This window comes from Tyto alba, unplaced genomic scaffold, assembly GCF_018691265.1.
Source record: "Tyto alba isolate M040663 unplaced genomic scaffold, T.alba_DEE_v4.0 Super-Scaffold_19, whole genome shotgun sequence".
Lineage (NCBI taxonomy): Eukaryota > Metazoa > Chordata > Aves > Strigiformes > Tytonidae > Tyto > Tyto alba.
The window spans coordinates 7,438,211-7,458,024 of record NW_024881281.1 but is presented as its reverse complement, the minus strand read 5'-3'; the positions used below and the strand labels follow the sequence as shown (position 1 = coordinate 7,458,024).

The following is a 19,814-nucleotide window of genomic DNA, read 5'->3' as shown; positions in this document are numbered from 1 at the left end:
TTGTCTGGAGGCCACAAAAGGAAGAGAGGACAGGAGGCCAAGGACTATTTTATTCCAGGTCTGTTTGTAATTGCTTAGGAGAGGGGGAACAAGTGGCTGGTTTGGAGGTTCACTGTGTTTCTACAGAGCTGTTCTTGGCTTTTCCTCTTGGCCTTTCCTTTTCTGAAGAGGTGCATCTCTCTGGAGCAGGGCTGCGTTCACCTTGAGCTTGAGCTTTCTGCTGTGTTACTCCCAAATTCAAACACTTTTGCTGTCAACGTATTATTTTTTCACCTGTGAAGAACATTAGACCAAGAAGCTCCTGAGACACGGGCTACCGAAACGAGTTCCTTGAGCGCCTGTCTCTCCTATGGCCAGGTGGGAGATGGGGATGGAGTCAGGCCACTGCCCGGCCCCAGCTACCAGCACAAGTCCTTTGGATATCCTGTCCAAGCCACAAGGTCTGGAGCCCAGGAGTGATGGGCAATTCCTCCCCACTCCTCCCCAATGGCCAGGTACTGGGTTTGGGGCACATGAGGTGAAAAGACTCACCATGGGCAGATCAGTGGCCTGGGAAGAGGTAAAACTTTCTGAGCATTGTAGTCCGTTCCTGTGATGGCAACTGCCGAGGGAATTTTCGAAAGGAATGTTGGACCTGGGATGAAAGAGACAGCAGGGGGAAATGAGAGCAGCTCCATTCCCAGCGTGGGAAGGGTGCAGGGAGCCAAGAGGCATCCCCAAGGGCATCTCCGGGCATGTGTCTGATGGCACAAGGGATGCCACGGGCTGCACTGACATGCTGGGCTTGTGCGTTGCCCACCACATGGCAGGGTGCGGATGCCTCCAGAGATCCAGCTGACTTCCCAGGCCCAACCAGACCCCTTTTTGACAGAGCCTGCTCCCAAGGGGCCTGCTGAGAAATGGCCTGCCCTGGCTCAAGCTCTGCTCTGAGCAGTATTTCTGACCATTGGCATATCTGCATCTGCCAGCGCACATGTAGTTAACTACAATGCCTCACCTTTCGGAAGATCTCCTGCAAGTCGCTGTCACAGGCATGGTTTCGAAACTGCTCTATCAGGCACTGGATGAAAAGGGAGCCATTTACTGGGCATCTCCAGGAAACAGTATCTGAGGAGACGGAAGATGCCAAGTGTGATTTCCCTGGTGTCCCTCACTGCAATAGTGATTAACACTGGGTGCTGGAGCAGGAGCCTGGGGCACCTTCACTGAGATCATTCATTTGGCCCATCCAACCCACAGCATGGGAAAAGGACAGGGCATCCCAGGGAAGACAGAAGTGACGTGAATGTTTTCTTTAAGCCACTGTGCTCTCCCATGCTCTCAGCCATGCCAGCTGCCAAGCTGGCACAGCCTTGGAGCCATCTGTGACCCAGTAGGAGAAGACAATTTCCCCCGACCAGCCACTGCGGTGAGATAAGTCGTCTGGGGAGGGGGTGCAGGCAGAGCTGGTGGGGAGGGCTGGAGCCAGGGCCAAGGAAGGCAGCCAGGCAGGGGCACAAAGCTCCAGCCCCGGTGCCGCTAAGAGGGATCTGTGGGTGTCCTGGAACAGCCTTGTACCCTGGCATCGGGGGACACTGCCTTCTCCAGAGGCTGTTGGAGCAGTGTCCAAGTGGTCACGGGATGGAGGGGACCCCTGGCAAACCACCCTGAGGAGGAGGAGGAGTGGAGGAGACCCATGGCTTCAGGAATGGGAATCCTGTCCACCTGCCCTCAGGCAGAGCAACTATATCTCCAGGAACTGCTTACCAGGTGTGGAGGAATGTAAAGTGGCAAAATCACTCTCCAGGTGGACTTCACATTTTGCATCATCTTCCAGCCCTGCAGGGATTGTGTGAGCTGAGCTGGGAGTGGGCATGGCAGGGTCTGCGGAGTCATGCACCATCACAGATCCTATGATGCCTGGGAAAGCAGAGCCAGCCATCAGCAATGATGGGGTGTCCTGTCCCCAGCCTGTGCTTAGGGCTCACGTGCCCTGGGAGAGCCTGGCCAGCTCGCTTGCCTCGCAGGCACCTCGTAGCGGGGACTCACCTCCACGGCAGGACTGGATAATGACCACTTTGGGTTTGCCCAGCAGCGCCTGGCAGTGCTTGTTGTTGAACTTTTCATAGATGGTGTCGAGGGAAAGGATGTCTGTGGTCTCGTCTCTGCTCTTGGTGCCGCAGAGCCCAGCCCTGACCCCGTGGGACATGAAGACCAGGAATGTGCTGTCAGAAGTCCAGTGCTCTTTGCGGTCTGCAAAATCCTTCATGGCTGTAGCCATCTCCTACGAACCATCACAAGGAAGGAACATCAGCCACCTGTGACCAGCTGTGTGGAGACCCAGCCCCCAGCTGTGGGCAGGAGCCACTGCCACTGGGGACAGAGGTGTCCCTGTGGTGCCTGAGCCCCCCATCACCAACACATGCAGGGAGGGTCTCTGCACCACTCCCCAGGGCCGGTGGCAGATGCTTGGTGCGGTACTTTACCTGGGAAGTTAAGTTGCAATGGGTGTCCACCGCGTAGCCCAGCCCTTCCAGCAGCTTTGTCATCCCCTTCACGTCCACTTCAGCCCCCTTCCGCCAGCTCAGGTGGTCAAACTCAATGTTGCAGATGAGCAGGGCCCTACGGGTTCGCGTCTCCCGTGACAGATAGATAGGATAGATCTGTGAGGACAGAGGGAGTCCGTGCTCAGCAGTGGGTGGGTGCAGGGGGCTTTTCCTGGGAGGCAGCTAATAGAGAAGGCCCACAGGTGCAGTGACCCTATCTCCCTGACCTTGGGGCATCTCCCCACATCTCCTGCCCTGCTCCTGGGTTAGTGAGGACCCTGGCTCCCCTCGGCAAGCCTCTGCCTGCTCTGGCAGGGCCACGCTCCAGCCCTCCATTTATATCCTCTGCCTTGCAGCACCTGGTCACCCTGTGTGTCCCTGATGTGCTGGTATTCGCTCAGGGAGCACTGCCGGATCCACTGCTGGCCCTGGACGCCAACGGGGGGCTCAGGGAGGAGGGCCTTGGTGTCGGAGGAGGCCAGCTGCGCACCGGTGGGCCCTGCAAGCAGAAAGCTCCACAGTTATACTGGGAAGTGCCTGCAGCAAGAAGAGGCTGTTGTAGGGCACAGGCAGGCGAGCACAGCTGGGCTCTGCCCTCGGGGGGTCCCTGTTCAGCCCCACGGAGGATAGCCACCCCCGAGAGCGCCCTGTTGTCGCTGCATGGCAAGGGGCACTCAGTGCCACAGAGCAGTGGCACCGGGGACACCCAACTGCCCTTTGCCTTCAGGCCTTGGTCACTCACCAGGACCTGGCCCCACTCCAGCATCCTGCTGGAAGCGCCGCGAGCCCCAGCACGGCCGGGGCCGGACCACAACCCCGCATCTCTCACCTGAGTCAGCGGCCAGACCCAGCTGCTCCGCCAAGGTGCCATCGCGTCTCCTGAGGCTGTCGATGAAGACCTGGCTGGCCCTGAGGCCCTTCAGGCGCACGCTGTCGATGAGGCAGCGGGCCTTGTCGGCACGCACCGAGTATCTCTCCTGCACCTCGTCCACCTCCTCAAGGTTCAGCACCCTTTGGGCCAACAGGTCGTCCAGCAGCCCAGAGATCACTGGCTTGCTCACACGCTCCACAAAGGCTGTCCTCACGTTCAGGAGCACCTTGTCTGCAGGGCAGCCCCATCAGTGCCCCGAGTCCCCACACCATGGCTCCTGCTGCCCCACTGCCCACTGCAAGTGCTTCCTCTTCCCCATCGCCTCCTCTGGGTGCTGCCCACTTCCCTATTGCACCCCCACCCCAGCTGCAGATCCCTCCCCCACCATCTATCCTGATTGCTTCCCCTCCTTCATCGCCCACGCTGGGGGCTTCCCCTGCCATCGCCCACTTCCCCCTTTTCCCACGTGCCCACAGAAAGTGACCCAGGGGACGCATTTCTGAGGAGCAGGACCCCAGCTACTCAGGGATGCAGTGTTCCAGGTGCCAGCCAGCACGCTGCGCTGTGTCCCTGTGCATCGGGGCGAGCAGGACCCAGGCAGGACCTGGACAGGACCTCATCCCACCACCGAGCCCCAGCACCACTGGTCATACTCACCCGCCATCAACCCTCAATCCCCAGTCTGCCGAAGCAGACACGAAGCTTTTTCTGCTGTGGATGGAAAATGAAAGCAAATGTTTGTCACTTCCTGTTCCCGCTCAGGCTCAGCCCTTGGGCCATTGCCATATCCTACCCCAAGTGCCCTTGAAGGTGACCTGTAGCCCAGCACATGTCTGTGAGACCACCCAGCGTGGGGCTAGAGCCCCTGCGCCCTTTGCAGCCATGCTCAGATTTCCTCCTAGGGATGCTCAGCACATCCCTGTGATGCTGGGGCATCATGAAACTGGCCCCAGCACCAATGGGGTGAAATGGCCCCCAGCCCTCCTGCACCCCTCAGAGCCAGGCACAGGGCAGCTCCGCTCACAGCTCGCAGCCCCAGGGCCAGGCAGAGGCATCCATCCTCTGCCAAGGACTGACATCCCCTTCATCTACACACCCCAAAACCCTCCAGACCTGTCTGGGGCTGAACTCGGCTCATCCCTTCCTCGCACGGCCCTGTCTGGGTCTGGGGGTGTTGGCAGGGAGACACCGCCTCGGGCAGCAGCATCCTCATCCACCCAAGGCTTTGCCGGCCCTGTCTCCATCCCACAGGTGCAGGGGGGTGGGAAAGAAGAGCCTTCCTGAAATGTAAAATCTGGACTGTAAGACATCTTGAGGTTGCCTCATAACCATATTAGCAGGGCTGTTTCGCAGGGCAGGTTGAGTGTAAGGTGAGACCTGGGTGGGAATGGCAGAAGAAAAGCCAACAACAGGGAAACCCAGGGATGAGCTGTGGGGAAGTGTCTTATCCCACTCAGCGGATTATGAGGGGAGTGAATCTTCTGAATTCCCCGAGGGCCTGCATACGGGGTGGCGGGGAGACAATAATCCAGTCTGCTCAGCAGAGCCACAGCGCAGGGTCGAGTCACGGCAATGACTCAGAGGAATAATTTAGCCGTTACCTTTATTAACTGGCAGTGTTAGTGAGTGAGTGGAGACAAGTTGGCAACAATCAACTGAAAACCTTTGGTGAACAAATAAAGAAAATAGTCCCTTTGTCAAAGTGCCGTAGCAACCTGTCGCAATTCATACAAAACTTATATACCTCAATATACGTAAGAAGGGGAGAGAAAGAGGAAAGAGAAGAGGGGGGGAGAATAGGAAGAGGGGAATCGCCACCCTTTGGATCCCATGTTGTCATAGAGCAGCAAGCTTGATCCCTAGGTGGTGGGTTGATGAAAACAAGAGGTGGTGGGTGTCGTCTTTATATAGTCTTTTTTACATCTGGATGTTCCAGAAGATTCTCAGGTTTTGGGGGCTTGCCCCGGCACAGCTGCGCAAGTGCTGTCTCTGGGGTTGCAACGTGAGGAAGACAGAGGCCGGCCATCCTGCTTCTCCCCCCGCCCCACGGGGCTCCCACTCGAGTTGAACCACCCTCTTTACGAGCAGTTCACGAGCAATTCACGGCAGATGAGGGACACCCTGCCCGGAGGCAGAGGCGAGGCATGGCTGTGTAGCGCGGCAGCTGCCCACGGCCGAGCGGGGCGATGGCACGGGGAGGCCGTAAGATCCATTTACAGCCCCCAAAAGCTTCCGCGGGGGCTGCCTGCCGCCCCGCAGCTCCGAGCTGCCCCAACCCTGGGACAGAGCCCCAGCGCCATCCCGCCCGTCGCCCTCGCGGGGACGCCCCGGTGCCGCTCGCCCCCCCGGCCCTGGGCGGGCGGCTGCTGCCCGCGGGGGAGGCCGGCGTGCGGGGCTCGTCCCCGCGGTGCCGTTCGGGGATGGGGTGGGATGCGGTGGGGTGGGATGCGGTGGGGTGGGGTGGGGTGGGAGTGCTCCGGTCCCCGTGGGCGCCGGAGCGGCGGGCGAGGGCGGGGTTTGGAGGGGGCCCGGTCACGTGAGGAAGCGCCCCCATGCGGTTACGTGCGTCCCTCCCCTGTTCTTTGCGCGAAGCCCCGGGGACCCCCCCGCCCCTTTTCCTACGGGGAAGCCCTGCCCGGTCGCGGATTGGCTGCCGCGGGACGCGCTGTGATTTCTCATTGGGCGCCGGGCGCCGGGTTCCCGCCGCGCGCCGCGCCCGGGTCAGGGGATAGGCTCACGGGCGAAGGAGGTGGGCGGGCTCTGTCGGCCGATGGCGCTGGGCGGGGACGCGTTCACTCTGCTCATTGGCCGGCGGTGCCGGCGGCGCCGGGTGCTGATTGGCTGCGCCGAACGGGTTCGGGGCGGGAGGGGGGGGTCAGGGCGGGGAGCTGCACGCGGCAGAGGCGGGAGTGGCGCGACCAGAGTCAGGTGAGACCCCGCCGGTTCCCCAGCCCCGCTCCCCGCCGGGCCCCGCTCCTCCCCATCTTCCTCCTCTTCCTCCTCCCCGCCGCCGCCCGGTGAGCGGGGCCTCCCCGGGTGCTGCCCGGTTCCGGCGGGGTGGGCGGTGGGCCTGGCCCGGCCTGCGCTGACCGTCCGCCGCGGCGGGGGGGCGGCCCCGAGGTGTCGCCGGTGGGGGGGGGGGGGGGGGAGGGGTAAAGTCTAATTTCCGTTCAGAAGAAGGATCGAGACGCGGGGTTTCCGCCGGGGCAGGTCCGGGGCGGAGGCTGCCGGCCCCGCCGCTCGTTCCGGCGGCTCTGCGGAGGCTCTGCCCCGCTCTACCGGCAGCGGGCGGCCCGCAGGCTCGAGGAGCCGTGCCCGCCGGCGGGCAGACCTCGGCTGCGGGCCCGGTTTGCCTCCCCCGGCCCCTGGAGGGGAGCACCTCCGGTGCCCTCCTGCTCGGGGCCGTCCCTGCCTCCCACGGGGGCAGGGGCCGTGGGTATCCCACCTGGAAGCACCTCTCGTGTGGAGAATCCTTGTGCCGCGCCGGCGGCGGTAACGGCAGAGGGCTGGCCATCCTGCCGGAGACCCCTCTCATCTGCATCCTGCCTGGCGGGGTTTGCCCAGTGTCCCCACCACCACGTTGCTGTTTTTTGGGGAAGGTGCCTCCTCTCCGTGTTGGGTAGGAGCCGGTGAAGCTCTCTGTGCTGGTTTGGCACTGCTGGTGGCTGAAGTTTGGTGTGGAGATGGTGTTGTTGCAGGTTTGACGTTTACTGAAAAAAAAACCCCAAACAACTACATGTTGTAAACATAGGTTTCCCTAAAGCATTTGGTATCATGCATTTGGGGTTTCCAGATGAATTAACTGAAGAGAGATGAGCTCAAAGTAACCTGTGTTAAATTAGTGGCTCCCAGAACATTGGGGACATTGTGCTAATGGTCTCATAAGGATCCTACTGCTGATTTTGTCAATGACCTGAAAAAAGTTTGCAGCTGAAAGCTGATGAAGTGCACAAGCAACTTGGAGTGCTGAGTGGGAAAGAAGAGATGAGGATCCGAGCAGTGGTCTGGTTCGTTTGGCACTGTGCTTTTGATGAGGCCACACTTCTATTACTGGAGAAAGCAAAACTGTTCACGAAGGGCCTGTTACGCAAACAGAGAAACAAGGGAGGAAGGAATGAGGTCTGTCCTAGGAAGCAGTAATTTTTGTCTAGGTTCATGAAGGTGTTGAGCACAGAAAGCGGGGCTGGAGACAGGCGGGAGAAGGTGTCTTTGGTACCTCACTGCAGCAGCGGAGGAGGAGAAGAGGGTGTGTTAGCTCAGGTGCAAACACTTCGGTGCTGCTACACCCAGGCTTGGTGGCGGTGTGTGGTGTGCGGGCTGGTGGAAAGCTGGGCAGGGTTCAGAGATGATGTATGACGGTGAGAAAAGCTGCCATGCGGTGACAGGAGCTCTATCTTGGTTGTTCAACGGCAAGATTTGGTTGGTCTGTGTGTACTTGTGGGGACAGAAGCTCTGTGGGAATTCAGCATGGCGGGTGGTGGTATGCAAGTGTGTGCATGGAAACCGAAGCTTATCTTTGTAAGCGGTGGAGAATCCAGCATGAGAACAAACTTCCCAAAGTCAGTGATGACTTTGTGTTTGCAGGCAACTTTTCCAACAAGCTTCAATACTTTTCTGTATTAAAAAAAGCAATGTCAAGCGTTGCAACTTGACTAACAGATGGGGAAGTTTTGTGGTCTGCTCTGTTCAGGAGTTTGCAAGGTGGCCACAATGTCTTTCAGGGTGTTTGCTGGAATAGGAATATCTAAGTAAACAGAGTTGAAGACAGCGAAATAAATTTAAAAGTTGCACTTATAGTTATTAATTTCTAGGAACATCTGGTTTCCTCTTTCCTTTGCTGCGTTTGCAGGAATCTGTTTATACTGGCAGTGACAGTTATTTGATTTTTCTGAGAGAGCCTGAACAGCGAAATTTCCTCAGATGTATCATTGCAGTGTCCTTCCAGCCCTTCTGTCTTTCAGACAGTGTCACTTAGCAAGATAAAAGGAAAAAAACCAAACCAAACAAACAAAAAAAAAACCAAAACAAAACCAAACCAAAACCAAACCAAAAACACCAAAATCAAGGGAAGCTTTAGGGCTGCATCTTACCACGATACGGAAACTTTGGAGAATGCCGCTGTGCCAGCTTTTATTGTTATCTCAATCTGCCAAAATATGCAATGGCTTGCTTTTGTTTTTTGTTCATGATGGTTTTTCAAAGTCGCACTTGTGTCCTGGCTCTGGTGGGAGCGAACGGGATGATGTGTGCAGTGATTCCCCCTCCTGGTGGCCTACGTCTTGCTGAGCTTTGCTCACCTGAGGGCAGGCATCAGACATGGATGGTTCTTGTCCACCCCGTTGTGAGCATTGCTCCGGGAGCTGGGCCTTCTCCTCCAGGAGACATTGCTTGAATCTGTGCTGTTTGAGACAGAGCTGTTTCCACTCCTACTCTGTATCCTCAGATCATCTTTAGAGGCTGCTGTCATCTGAGGGAGACTCTCGTTCTTGGTAATAGATTGGTAAGTGAAAAAAATAGAGGCTAGAGAGAAAATGACATTTTCTCAGGTGTGTGTGTGATTGTGTTGAAAGAGTGCGTGCAGTTGTGTTAGAAATGACTGAGCATTATTTTACAAGAAAATCAAGCACTATAATCTAACCCAGATTATTTTTATCAGGGAGTAATGTGAACAGGAAAATAAGAATCAGTGCTGCATACTTGCACATCACGTTCAACTTCCCAGGACAGGAATGTTCCCTGAGGAATTAATAACTAGCAGGCAATTACGAAAGTTCATACCTTTCTCTTCCATCCTTGGTCGCTCACCCTCCAAGGTAGCTCCAGCCAGCCAGTTTTCTGCTTGTTGGTGTGTTTCTGGATTTTGATGCAGGCTCTTATCGTGAGACTGTCCTCTATTGCTGCTTGCAGGAAAACGTCAACATTTGCAGAACTAGATCAGAGCCCTTTTTAGATAACGATTAATGGTGAAGACTGCTCTTTACGGAATTACTTTGCTCTTAACAAATTAGCGTAACGGATTAATCCCTGTTTGTAATCCCTGGTTTGCTCTCCAGGAGGATGCCTGTGCTGTTATGGAGCAGGGAGGAATTTTGTCTGGGTGCTTTGAGTGCGCTTCTCACTGATATAATTGCTTCCCTTCTGTTCCTCCCTAGCAGTCCTGCAGCGACTGTGCAGTTACTTGCACTCTCAACAACCCGAAAGGATAGGATTTCCCTCTGGAGGGATCAGATGATTAGCTTATAAATAGTAAATGCCTGTTCAGGCCTACTTTCGAGTGCATGTTGTTTGGTTGCTGTCTTGCTCTCTGCCTTTGCAACAAGTACAACTGCATCTGCACCTTGTGGCCTAGAACCAAATTCAAGAAAATTGGGCATTCTTTCAGTCAGAGATGATGAATTTCTGTGAGGAAGGGAACTGCCCTGGTGTGGGGTGTTTCAGCTTTGCAGCCAGAGCTTTAGATGTGATTGATTTGAAAGGCTCCGGCAGCAGTAATGCACTGTGCTGCTGTGTATGCCAGGGTGATGCCTGGTTCCTTGCCTGTGCAGAAAAATCAGGTCTTTTAACTGGGAACATGAGCTGAAATGATACTGAAACACATTCAGTTGTTGAATCCTGTTTGAAATGAGCCTGTTTTCCTGCCAGAGAGCATGTGCTTGTACTGAGAAGCCCTCCTCTCTAAGCCTGAGCTCCTGGAATCCTTTTTCGGCCGCACACACACACATCCCCCTTACCTGCCATTTATTTCCCTCCAGCTTTGCTTCATTTATTTCTGATCTGATCAGTCTTACAACTGCTGAGAGGGTTTGACCCACTTGGAGGTTTAGGGTCTATCGAGACTCCTGACATAGCCCCCGACAGCTCTCCCGCTGGGATTGTGCTCAGCCTTCCTCGCGCTGAGGTTTTGGCGTGGAGCCTCCATTCACTCTGCCGTACCTGGGTTTGCCCCTGAGCTCGAGCTGTTCCTTCCCCATCTCCGGGGCACTGCGCTTCACTGGGGAAGGGGATCGGATCGTGGGAACAGTTTTGCATGGGATTTGTTTTGCAGCATCTTTCTGCAAACCTGAGTGATCTGTGCATGGTAGATTTGACAACAGTGCCTTGTTTATCATAGGAGAGATAGCATTAATGGGATGTAGCAACAACAAAACTAAACAGATGGTTCCTACTCTTAGCAGTGGTAATGACTTTGTTGTTACTTATTATTTTGACTTTGCTGCTCTTTCTCAGTTGAGAGATGCCTGCAGACTTTTTATTCAAGAGGGAGAAGCCTGCCCAGGGCCTATCCCAAGAGGGGGGAGGTACGTGTCTGTATATTCTGTTTCAACACATATCAAGTTACTGGCTTCAGAGGCTTCCTTTTATGTTGCATGCGTTTGTAGGTGCCTTATTCCTTTTAGTCTCTGATTTAGAGCAATATCAATCTTCCTTCCCTCGTGGATCATATTGCTTATCTTCTAGGTGGAGTGTTTGCTCAACAGCGTGTTTGATACAGCTGATCTCATGCACTATAAACCCTGTGAAGGTCAGCTGTCCTGGGCATGCACAATAGACTTTTGCTTTTGCCAATATTTATTTTCCAGGGGGGGAAGAAATATTGCACCGTGTCTTGCAAGGGTGCGGATCTGATCGCACTGTGGAAGACGGGCACAGCATTCATGGGAGGGATGGCCATGAGGACTGAGATTTACCTAAGCCTTGGGAATAGAGTTAGCTAGGAATAAAGTGGATGGGACTGTTCTGCTTGCAAAGTACAGGCTATATGTTGGGCACCTCTGTCTGAGGCCTAGCAAGAAGCCAAATCTGGTGTTTTTTGCTGAAGCTGCTGACTCTGTCAGCTCCACCCCTCTTTGGAGGAGTCTGTCCTGGCAGCAGAGACATAGGTAGACACGACTCACAACTTATCTGCTCGGGGGCAAAGTCTTGTATCTGAACTTAAGCCCACATTGGCGGCAGGGTATTCTCTAGAGCTCAGCTTTCTTCCATTTCATGGCTCAGACAGCACTGACTGGAAAGTGGAGCCGTTCCTTTTGCAACCTGACCAGTTTTTCATTGCAAAAGAAATTGTGGAATTGTTCTCTCTAGCAGAACGTGCTTGGACATGGTACTGTTTGTGAGTGACAGCTTTATGGTAAGGACCCTCAAAGCATTTCTATTTTACAGTCAGTTCAATTGGTTAGAATCTGCCAGTCTTTCTCTGATGGTCTCTATTGAAACTGAGGACTGCTCTGAGCAAGGGGTGCAGTTTGTGGTGTTCCTTCTGGAAGCTTCAGAGGGTTTTGTTGTTTTGTTTTGTTCTAGAAACTTGTTGAAGTAGCCAGCTTTCTCTGAGTGGATGAGTGCCTTGTGGCAATTCAGCATAAATCTATTCAGTCGCCTCCCTTATTTCAACTTTAATGCCTGGATTCACAATAATTTTTTTTTTTTAATCTTTCAAAGTAATCGGCAGAAGCGCATTTTATTGCTGGAGCACAACTGACACAGAGCACTTGGTACCACCAGTACACAGCATGACAGAGCCAGGTAGAACTCTGTGTTGCTCATTTAATGGGAACAAGAGAAGGAATTGTTCTTTTTAGTATCTTGTTTGTGAGGCACCTACACCCCATTTTGAGAACGTCCCACTGAGGGTACTTGGGCAGAGCGTGGCTGTCTGTCAGCCCAGAGCTTGGGTCCGTGCCTGTGACTCATGCAGCACAGCTTGCCTGCCAGTACCACCCGGCAGCATTGTCACCCGATGAGCTCCCTGTGGCCCGGGGTGTTTGAGGGTAGGTTTAGGGGGATGTAAGGACCACTGGAGTCTTTGCTTCTGACTGCCGGTCAGCATCATTTGGGCTTGTCCTTGCTTCTGCTTTCTGGCCAGACTGCACAGCCCCCTTCCTGCCTCCCACCAGGTCAGGGCTGCAGCTGCCCCAGTGCCAAAGACACTTCTGCCTTCCTTCCCTAATTATAGACTGAATTTCCCAAAGTCTGAAATGTTCTATTCTTGCTGAAAACTTTGGAGCAAGCCCATGGCATTTGGGTACAAAACCAAAAAGCCTGTGCTTGCCCTGAAGGTCAGACTTGGGTAAGTGGAAGTGAATCTTTTAAGGCTTGGGGAAGCTGAACTCAGAGGTGAAACGGAGCAGGCTGTGTGTGGTGGGGCAGAAGGCTGTGTTTGGATGGAGGAAGTGCAGCTGTAGCATGTTTGGGGGGGGGGTTGGTGGGAAGATGCACATTGAAGTGGGATTTGGTGAGCTCCTCTGGAAGCATCACTGTGCTGGGTGTTTTTTTTTCTTAAGATGCTTTAGGTACCACTGAGGATGCTGTGTCTGCTGTACGTTACTAGTGACCTGGGGTGTCAAATTTTCCTCTGGCTGTGCTTAAGTACAGTTCATGTTTTAGAGTTCTGTTGTCAACTTCCCTGCGCCCTTGGGTAGGTCTGGGCCCTTGTTAGCCCCTCGTTCCCTCTCCAATGCTCTTACCATGTGACAAGTGATGTGACTTCAGGGTTTGTCATAGCCTGGTACTTTTATGTCCTCTGTATGTGAGAGTTGTTTCCTTTGATGCTATAGTTCAGTGCTGTTTTTTTTTTTTTTTTTTAAAAAAAAAAGCTGAGGTTCTTGCATCTTGGGGAACTGCTGCTGGCTTCTGGTGTGATGAATATCTGTCTGCCTGTGTTGTGCTGCTGGGCAGCCATTTCCCTGCAATCCCAATGGGTTAGACAGTGTAATGGCTGGGATCCCTGCAGTGGGATTAACTCTGTCTCCTCTTTCTGGGGTATCATCTTTACTTCTGTGTATTTGAATCCTTTGTGCTTCTAGACAATGTGCCTGGTTCTTCTCAGTGCTCTGCAAACGTATCTCTCACCTGCACAAGGCTGTTCATCACCTGCCTGGTATGGAGAGGAGATCTGCTTCTAGAAAGTGCCAGTGCTGAATATTTCTCTGTCAGGGGAGCTACTGGCTTGTGTTTTTCATATCCACACCCTTTACAAGCAGCTGACAAGAGGTGTCTACTCTAGGAAAGGAAAGCTCCCAGTGCCCTCCGTTTCTACACACCTTCTCTGGCGACCTGGTGATATGCAGAGGCCATGGGTGTGTGTGCAAACCCAGCAAGTAGCTGTGGATATAGAGAGGGGGAGTCTGGGCAAAGAGAAATCTTACCTTGCTTGCAGCAAGGAAGCTTCTCCATCTGCACCTGGTTTCCACAGGGTGCCAGGGGCTCTCTGTGCTGCCTCTTTCCCTCTTGCAGGAACAGGGAATAACGTTGTGTCCAGGGAGAGGGACAGAGGTGAGGTCAGCGATGGCTCTTTACATAAAACTTGTAGCTGAGCTGAGCTGACAGTCTGTTAACCAAGTGATCATGAATTTTGGTACTGCTGCCAGCTCTGACACTGCTAATCTCAGATTGGTGCTAGAGCTCATGTGGTACAGTGCCTTTATAAAGTAATTTAATTACTAGATTTAGGGAGCTTTATCATCCCCTGGATAACCCAGTGCTGTGTATCCTTTCCATTCCTGATCCACCTGCCACACTGCCACCCTGCCTCTTGCCTCTAACTCAGGCAGGTGAAAAGTATATTGGGCTCTGAATGTCTGTTATTGATGTACACTGGGCTTTCATGTTCAGATTTAACTGCATGTGGGAGGAAAAAGTACCTTGATTTCAAAGGAGAAGTGCTCATTGAAGCTGTGAAGTCCCTATTTTCCAGGGGGGGAACCTGTAGTGGGTCATCCCTGTGGCAGTTGTAACTAAAGGGCACATAACATCAAGGATACACAATCTTTTCATTAGAAGTCCTGAGGTAAGGGAAGGGGCCATGGTGGGAGATTCCCAGCTACTGGACTGGAGGTATGTGCAGAAAGCCCCAGGGGAACCTAACAGCAAGTCCCAGACTTTCCCTGTAGCTTTGCCAGATTATACCATCTTTAGGGCATTGTTAAGTTCTCCTCTGCCTGGAGTAGAAATGGTACCTTAAGCAAAGTTGTTCCTGGAGCAGCTTTGCTCTGATCCTTCTGCTGTTGTTGGCCTGACGGCTGTGACAGCTTTGTTTCTGTTCCTCAGCCTGGCAGTTGTGATCCTTCAAGTGGGCGTCTGCAGTGCCTGGTGAGAATACTGAGTGGGAGCTTTGGGACGGCAGTGTCTTTCATGGAGGTGACCTGGGCAAAATTAATCTTTGCCTTAAACATTAAGTGATGGTGTTGACTCTGTGTTCCTGTATAACGTTGTGATACTGTGGGTTATCAGGGTGCCAACCCTCAAAGAGCAGATGCTTTCTCTTTGTAGCACAGCAGGTTGGTAGCATGAAGAACCGTGTTGGAGAGGAGCTTTTCTGCTTGCTGAAGGTGAGTGATGAGACTTAGTGAAGGAAGTGATAATTAATGGAGTTGCCTTAGGCTGAGATTTGATGGATTCAGGAGCTAGGCCTGTAGGGAAGCCTCTGCAGTACTTTAAGAGGAATAAATGAGCAGAAGGAATAAATGAATGGGCATGCTTTTGTCTGAAGAATTGGTAATGTCCTCCTTTCTTGTGCCTGTGGCTGACTCGTACCACTGACCATTGCTGTTAGGAGAGCCAGTAGCTTCTAGCACCCAAGGTACTGTGCTCGTTGCAGGATGGCCTGGAGACATATTGCAGGCAGCTGCCGGAGGGAAAGCCACGCTGCCGGCAGGCAGCCAGTGCGAGCTGGATGCAGATCCACAGGGGGAGTGAATGCCAGGCTGGTATGTGCCAGCAAGCGACTCATACCCCTCCCTCCTGTCCTTTGCACTGCCTTGGACTGGCACGAGATCATTTCTTACCTACTTTGTTCTTTGCTCTTTCCCCTTTCTGTAATTTTAAAAGTTAATGTATTCAGTCTGCCAGCACTGCTCTCTGGGGAGTGTCACCCGTCCTGCTGTGCCAGCAGGCAGATGGATACCTTTCTCCTGCCTGCCCTCCGCATTTCCATCGGAAGGAGGGTAGCCAAGCACCTTTGGATGCTGGATAAGATGATCCTAGACAGAGCCTGTTTTGTTCAGCAAGGAGAGTAAGTGGAGATTATTTTTTAATATAAAACTATTGAATGCAGAGGTCCTGTGCAGTTCTTCTAACTCCCTCATTAGGAAACTGTGCAGAGCTTTCATTGCCACTGCTAAATGAGGCAAAACAGGAAGCAAAAGTGTTCTCATCCTGTAAAGTGGACTAACAGTTTTGTTTTATAATAAAACACAGACTTGATGAAAAGTGAAACCCCCTCCCTCCCTTTTTCTCTCTTCTATTGCATCTTTCTTTCTTCAGTACTACTAGAGGAATTTCTAGAAGTATGAGAGAAACTGTTCTGCCTGTGTGCTTGCCTTCTTTTATTGAAATATGAGAGGAAGTTACTTAGACTTCTCAGAAAAGGTTCAAGAGGTCTTGTAGCAGAGGAAGTCACATTTTCAGCATGTTTTAGTAATGACGAAACACTAAAAATTGAAGCTCGAACGGGCAGCCGGTTCATCTGTTGGTGCTCCCTGGGGAGCAGGCAGCCCAGCGGGCAGGATCCTACCGGGCTGGTGGTGTGGATTGCTGCGCAGCCCCTCCTGCTTCCTCCCACCCCCAGAAATCGCAGAGCAAAGGGTTGTTACTGGAGCAGCACAGGATGGGAAGCGGGACACCTCCTCGAGTGCTGCGACTCTGACTTCTTTCAAAGACGCAGCTTTCTGCTCTGCCCGTTCCCTGTGACTGCTGGCACCCAGAGCTCTTGTGCTGCAGCCCAGGGTGCTGGCCTGTGTTGCAGAGCGTGCGCTGAAATAAATACGCAGTGCTGGGGAAAATCTGGCTTCAGCTGAAATTGCTGATAGATTGGCCGCTGGTTTTAGTGGCCATACGGTTTCATTTGTGCATCAGCGATGCGCTGACAGGAGGAAGGTGACTATCTCATATTTGAGCAAAGATGATAAAAATCCCTTTGCGTCCTGAGATTTGTCTTTGTGTTTAGATATAGTAAGTCTGATGCATTTAATTTTTGTCCTAAGCGTTTTAGAGGCAGGAATTTGATTCTTAACTGACTGTATTAAAACTCATTATTAAAGGTAAGAAATCCCAGGCTCTGTTCTTAGCACTAAAAAATTTTTTTTGAATTTTAGCAGATGAGTATAATCCTCAGGCTCCTTTCAGTACCGAGCTTGCCATGTGGCTGTCTTCTTCATGCCTTGTCCTGGTGGAAGCTGGCAGCAGGGAAGGGACAGTGCACGTGGATTTGTGCAGCTCTTGCTAGATAAGCAGGGGACTTGCTATATATATCAAATTGCCTTCTCTTTCCTTTTATTGATTGGCTGGGGATTTCCCTTTCTAAGCGTGCCTTTTGAGAGGACGTCATGGACAGCACTGTTTTTAGAAACAGTTAAGCTCATGGTAGAGAGCAGTGATGGTAGCAATTAAGCTCACCTGAACTTGCTGTCCTGCCCACATGGTTTGAGGGTGAGTTTATCGATGAAAGTAGGTCAGTGTGCAAGGCAGTCCCTTCACATGATTTTTCACTATTAAAGTGCAAAATATTTTTGAAGGCTTCAAATACCTAGAAATTAAAGACCAAAGGCTCCAGTTTAACTTTCTTAAAGCAGAGATTCTGGGGGCTTGGGGTGGGAAAGGGGAATTGTTAAAAGCCAGGTTAGGTATTGCTTGGCATTGAGAAGGAGCAGTGTGATACCACCCCCAGGGAGAACCTCATGAGAGGCAGGTTTCGGAGTTCATTGCCTGATTGGGAAAAGCAGCGGTGACAACACAAAGTCATGAGAGGGCTCCTCTCCGCAGTGGCAGGGGGAAGGAGAACATCCAGGCTGTCATCATAACGCATCGTCCGGAAAAGCTGACCACAAGCCCAGCGCTTCCGCCGGAGCTGGCAGGTTTGACCGTTGGTTGACCATGCTCAGCAAAAAGCGAGAGATTTCAAGCTGAACGTGTAATTGAAAGTCAGCTCTTAGCTTATCAACAACAACTCTCAAGGGTTTTCCTCTCATCTTGTGGTCATCTGTCTTCCTGTCACTTGATGGTAGAAACCCTGAGCAGATGTTTGTTGCTGTGTTTTAGAGCATTCTTCCTGTGGAAGGTGGAGTTGTGTACTTAATTTGATAATGATGCAATTATTGCAGGTTTTAGAGAGGAACTGGTTTTCCACCAGGAGCAGGGAGGAGCGTTCAGCAGAGATGTGTGTTCCCAGACATGTTTCAAGTGGTTGGATGTCACTGTCAGCACTGCAGACCCTGGCACAGGATCGTCTTTGTCAGTGCAGATGGTCGTGGGGAGGCTGCTGGGGAAACTGGGCTTCGTTTGGGTGACTTGGTTTGGGTGAGTCAAGAGAAGAAATCTCCATGTTTTGTTGTCCTCTCAGACCTGTTCTAGTCTTGGTTGTAGTTTTTTCATGTATGTGTTTATGCGGGTAACTAAAAAAACGGTTCATTTCTCTTCCTATGGAGGAAAATTACCCTTAGAGAAAATAGGCTCTCCTGGAAATTTTGTAAGTGAATGATGGTAGATGGGTTCTGGCCTGGGCTCTGCCTCTGGTTAGCAGCACATGCACAACCAGCCTGGGGGTTTCAGTGCTGAGGAGTCACAGCTGGAGCTGGCAGCGTTGCCATCTCAGGGCTATCAAACCCAGTAGTGTTTCAGGACCATTATAGGGGATACGATCACCTGGAATAACAGCAGTATTTTTTTCTTTCAGACTCCGTTTCTGTTGAATCCCAGGGGGGATTCAGATCCTTGCAGGCAGGCACCAGTTTAGTCTAGTACCAGTTTGGATACCAGAGGTATCCTGCCTGGCCCACAGCTGCCTTAACCAAGGGGTATGGTTCCCTCGTCAGTCCTGCTGGCTGCAGGCAGATGCCTTGGAAACCTTAGGACTTCTAAAATAATAACGGATTAGTATATTTACGCACCTGTATAAAAGAGTAATTGAAGTTATATTTGCAAGAGCAACTGGGCTGAAGTTGTGTTGCTGCTGTTTAGTTGAAATTATTTTAATGTACCCAGATGGTGAGTATGATCATGTTGCAGCTGGGTGCTCTGAGGAGCTGTGAGCTTGGCTGGGGAAAGTTGGTTTGAGGTAGAGAGGGGGAGTGGCATGCTTCAGGACTCTTATCTTTTGATTTCTGAGCTTTCTGGTGTGTTTGGGTCACATACTTCAGCCTTTTTTCTGCAGTCACAAAGACTGCCTTTCAAAGAAAACCGTGGCTGTCAAAGACTCTGCACCTTGACAGGAATTAAAAGGCAAATTCTGATGCATAAGAAGAAATGAGTGTTTGCAAAGAGACCAGTTTAAACAGTGTTTCTCCTGCCTGGAGGCTTGGGATGTGACCTCAGTCGTACAGGCACCGTTTCCTTGAAGTTGTTGCTGCTTCCTTCCTGAGATTGAGTTAAAATCTGAGCATGGTGCAGTGTGGAGAGAGGTAATGGGACTTCCAGCGGCAGAGTGAGAGGGAGCCCATCGCCTGCCTGTCTCTCTGGGGCTGCAGGCAAAGGGCTGGGAGCAGGCAGGAGCCTGGACTGCAGCTGGGATGGGTCCATCTGCACTGCTTTGGGTAGGGACCAGGCAATTGTTTGTACTTGAATAAAGGCTTAATTGTGACTTGAAATGTCCCAACTGCTTTTTTAAAGAAAAGCAAACAAAACTGGAGAACAACGGGTTGGAGTTACAGGGGGCTTTGGAAATGTTTGCCAAAGCTGTGTTTCCTGTCTCTGTTAGTCTGATGGTTATGAAGTTCAGCTTGGAGCCTTGGCTTCAAATCCCTTCTCTGCAGGCTCAGGATGAAAAGCCTGGAGGGTGGGGATGGCACGGGGGCAGTGGGGGCTCGTTAGGTCCATGGTTCCTCCATGTGCCACTGAAATGAATGAGGGGTCTGTCTGTCTCTCTGCTGGTGCCTCAGCTTCTTGCTGGCTGAGCTGGGAAATGAATCAGCGCAGCAACGGCAGCGTGTGTGGCATCGCACAGAGCTGCTGCCAGTCCTTGTTCTCTGCCAGTTCATTAGGAAGATGAAGGAGGAGGCTGAGGCCGACCTGGCATTGGAATGTCCCTGGTGTGCTGCTGCCACCTGGTGCCACCGGCTGCCCCCAGCCCCTCTGCTGCTTCGCCCGCAGAGCCAGGTATTTCACTGCCACAGCCTTGGTAAGAGGAAGGAGATGATCCTGAGTAACACACGCTAACGGTCCTTGCTCTGCAGTACGTAGGGCTTCCTTTGCACTTAACAGTTTTCCCTTGGAACTCTGATTTCACTGTCATTAATGTAAAGAGTGGAGTCAGCTGGCAGGCAGGCATGCTGCTGAAATTAATTGTGCTTAAAATCATTGCAGTGATGGATAGCAGCGCTTGTTAGGGGTCTGGCAAAGTGCTGGGCTCTATTCTCTTCCCTTGTAATCCTGCACACCTTGATGACATCTGGGCAGCACTGCTGGACCCTTCTTGCTGTAGGTGTCCTCCA

General features: G+C 52.4%; 2 protein-coding genes across 4 annotated transcripts in view; one reads left to right on the top strand and one right to left on the bottom strand.

Annotated features, from left to right (window-relative positions):
• Window positions 1–30: 30 nt before the first annotated feature.
• LOC104365266 (caspase-1) lies at window positions 31–4,120 on the bottom strand. The gene is made up of 9 exons (XM_033004028.2): window positions 4,054–4,120; window positions 3,355–3,627; window positions 2,885–3,024; window positions 2,466–2,642; window positions 2,029–2,263; window positions 1,747–1,899; window positions 998–1,107; window positions 532–634; window positions 31–273 (listed from the first exon to the last, which is right to left on the bottom strand). The coding sequence occupies exons 1-8, from the start codon at window positions 4,058–4,060 to the stop codon at window positions 542–544; spliced, it is 1,188 nt and encodes a 395-aa protein (XP_032859919.2). The 5' UTR covers window positions 4,061–4,120; the 3' UTR covers window positions 31–273; window positions 532–541.
• Window positions 4,121–6,284: 2,164 nt separating this feature from the next.
• Window positions 6,285–19,814, top strand: part of MTMR4 (myotubularin related protein 4) — a 57,967-nt gene continuing 44,437 nt past the window's right edge. The window contains exon 1 of one of the 3 annotated variants that reach the window (XM_042791552.1): window positions 6,285–6,324. The gene's annotated coding sequence lies outside the window, so the exon portion shown is untranslated. Of the gene's footprint in view, window positions 6,325–11,504; window positions 11,525–15,366; window positions 15,404–19,814 lie in introns of those variants that run through there. The other 2 variants (XM_033004012.2, XM_033004005.2) reach the window with 2 other exon arrangements.

What these genes read in the sequence shown, in the direction of transcription:
- LOC104365266 (XM_033004028.2), bottom strand. An exon ending in TATCCAGTCCTGCCGTGGAG is followed by an intron (nt 1,900 to 2,028) that starts GTGAGTCCCCGC and finishes CTGCTTTCCCAG; the next exon opens with GCATCATAGGATCTGTGATG. An exon ending in TTTACATTCCTCCACACCTG is followed by an intron (nt 1,108 to 1,746) that starts GTAAGCAGTTCC and finishes CCGTCTCCTCAG; the next exon opens with ATACTGTTTCCTGGAGATGC.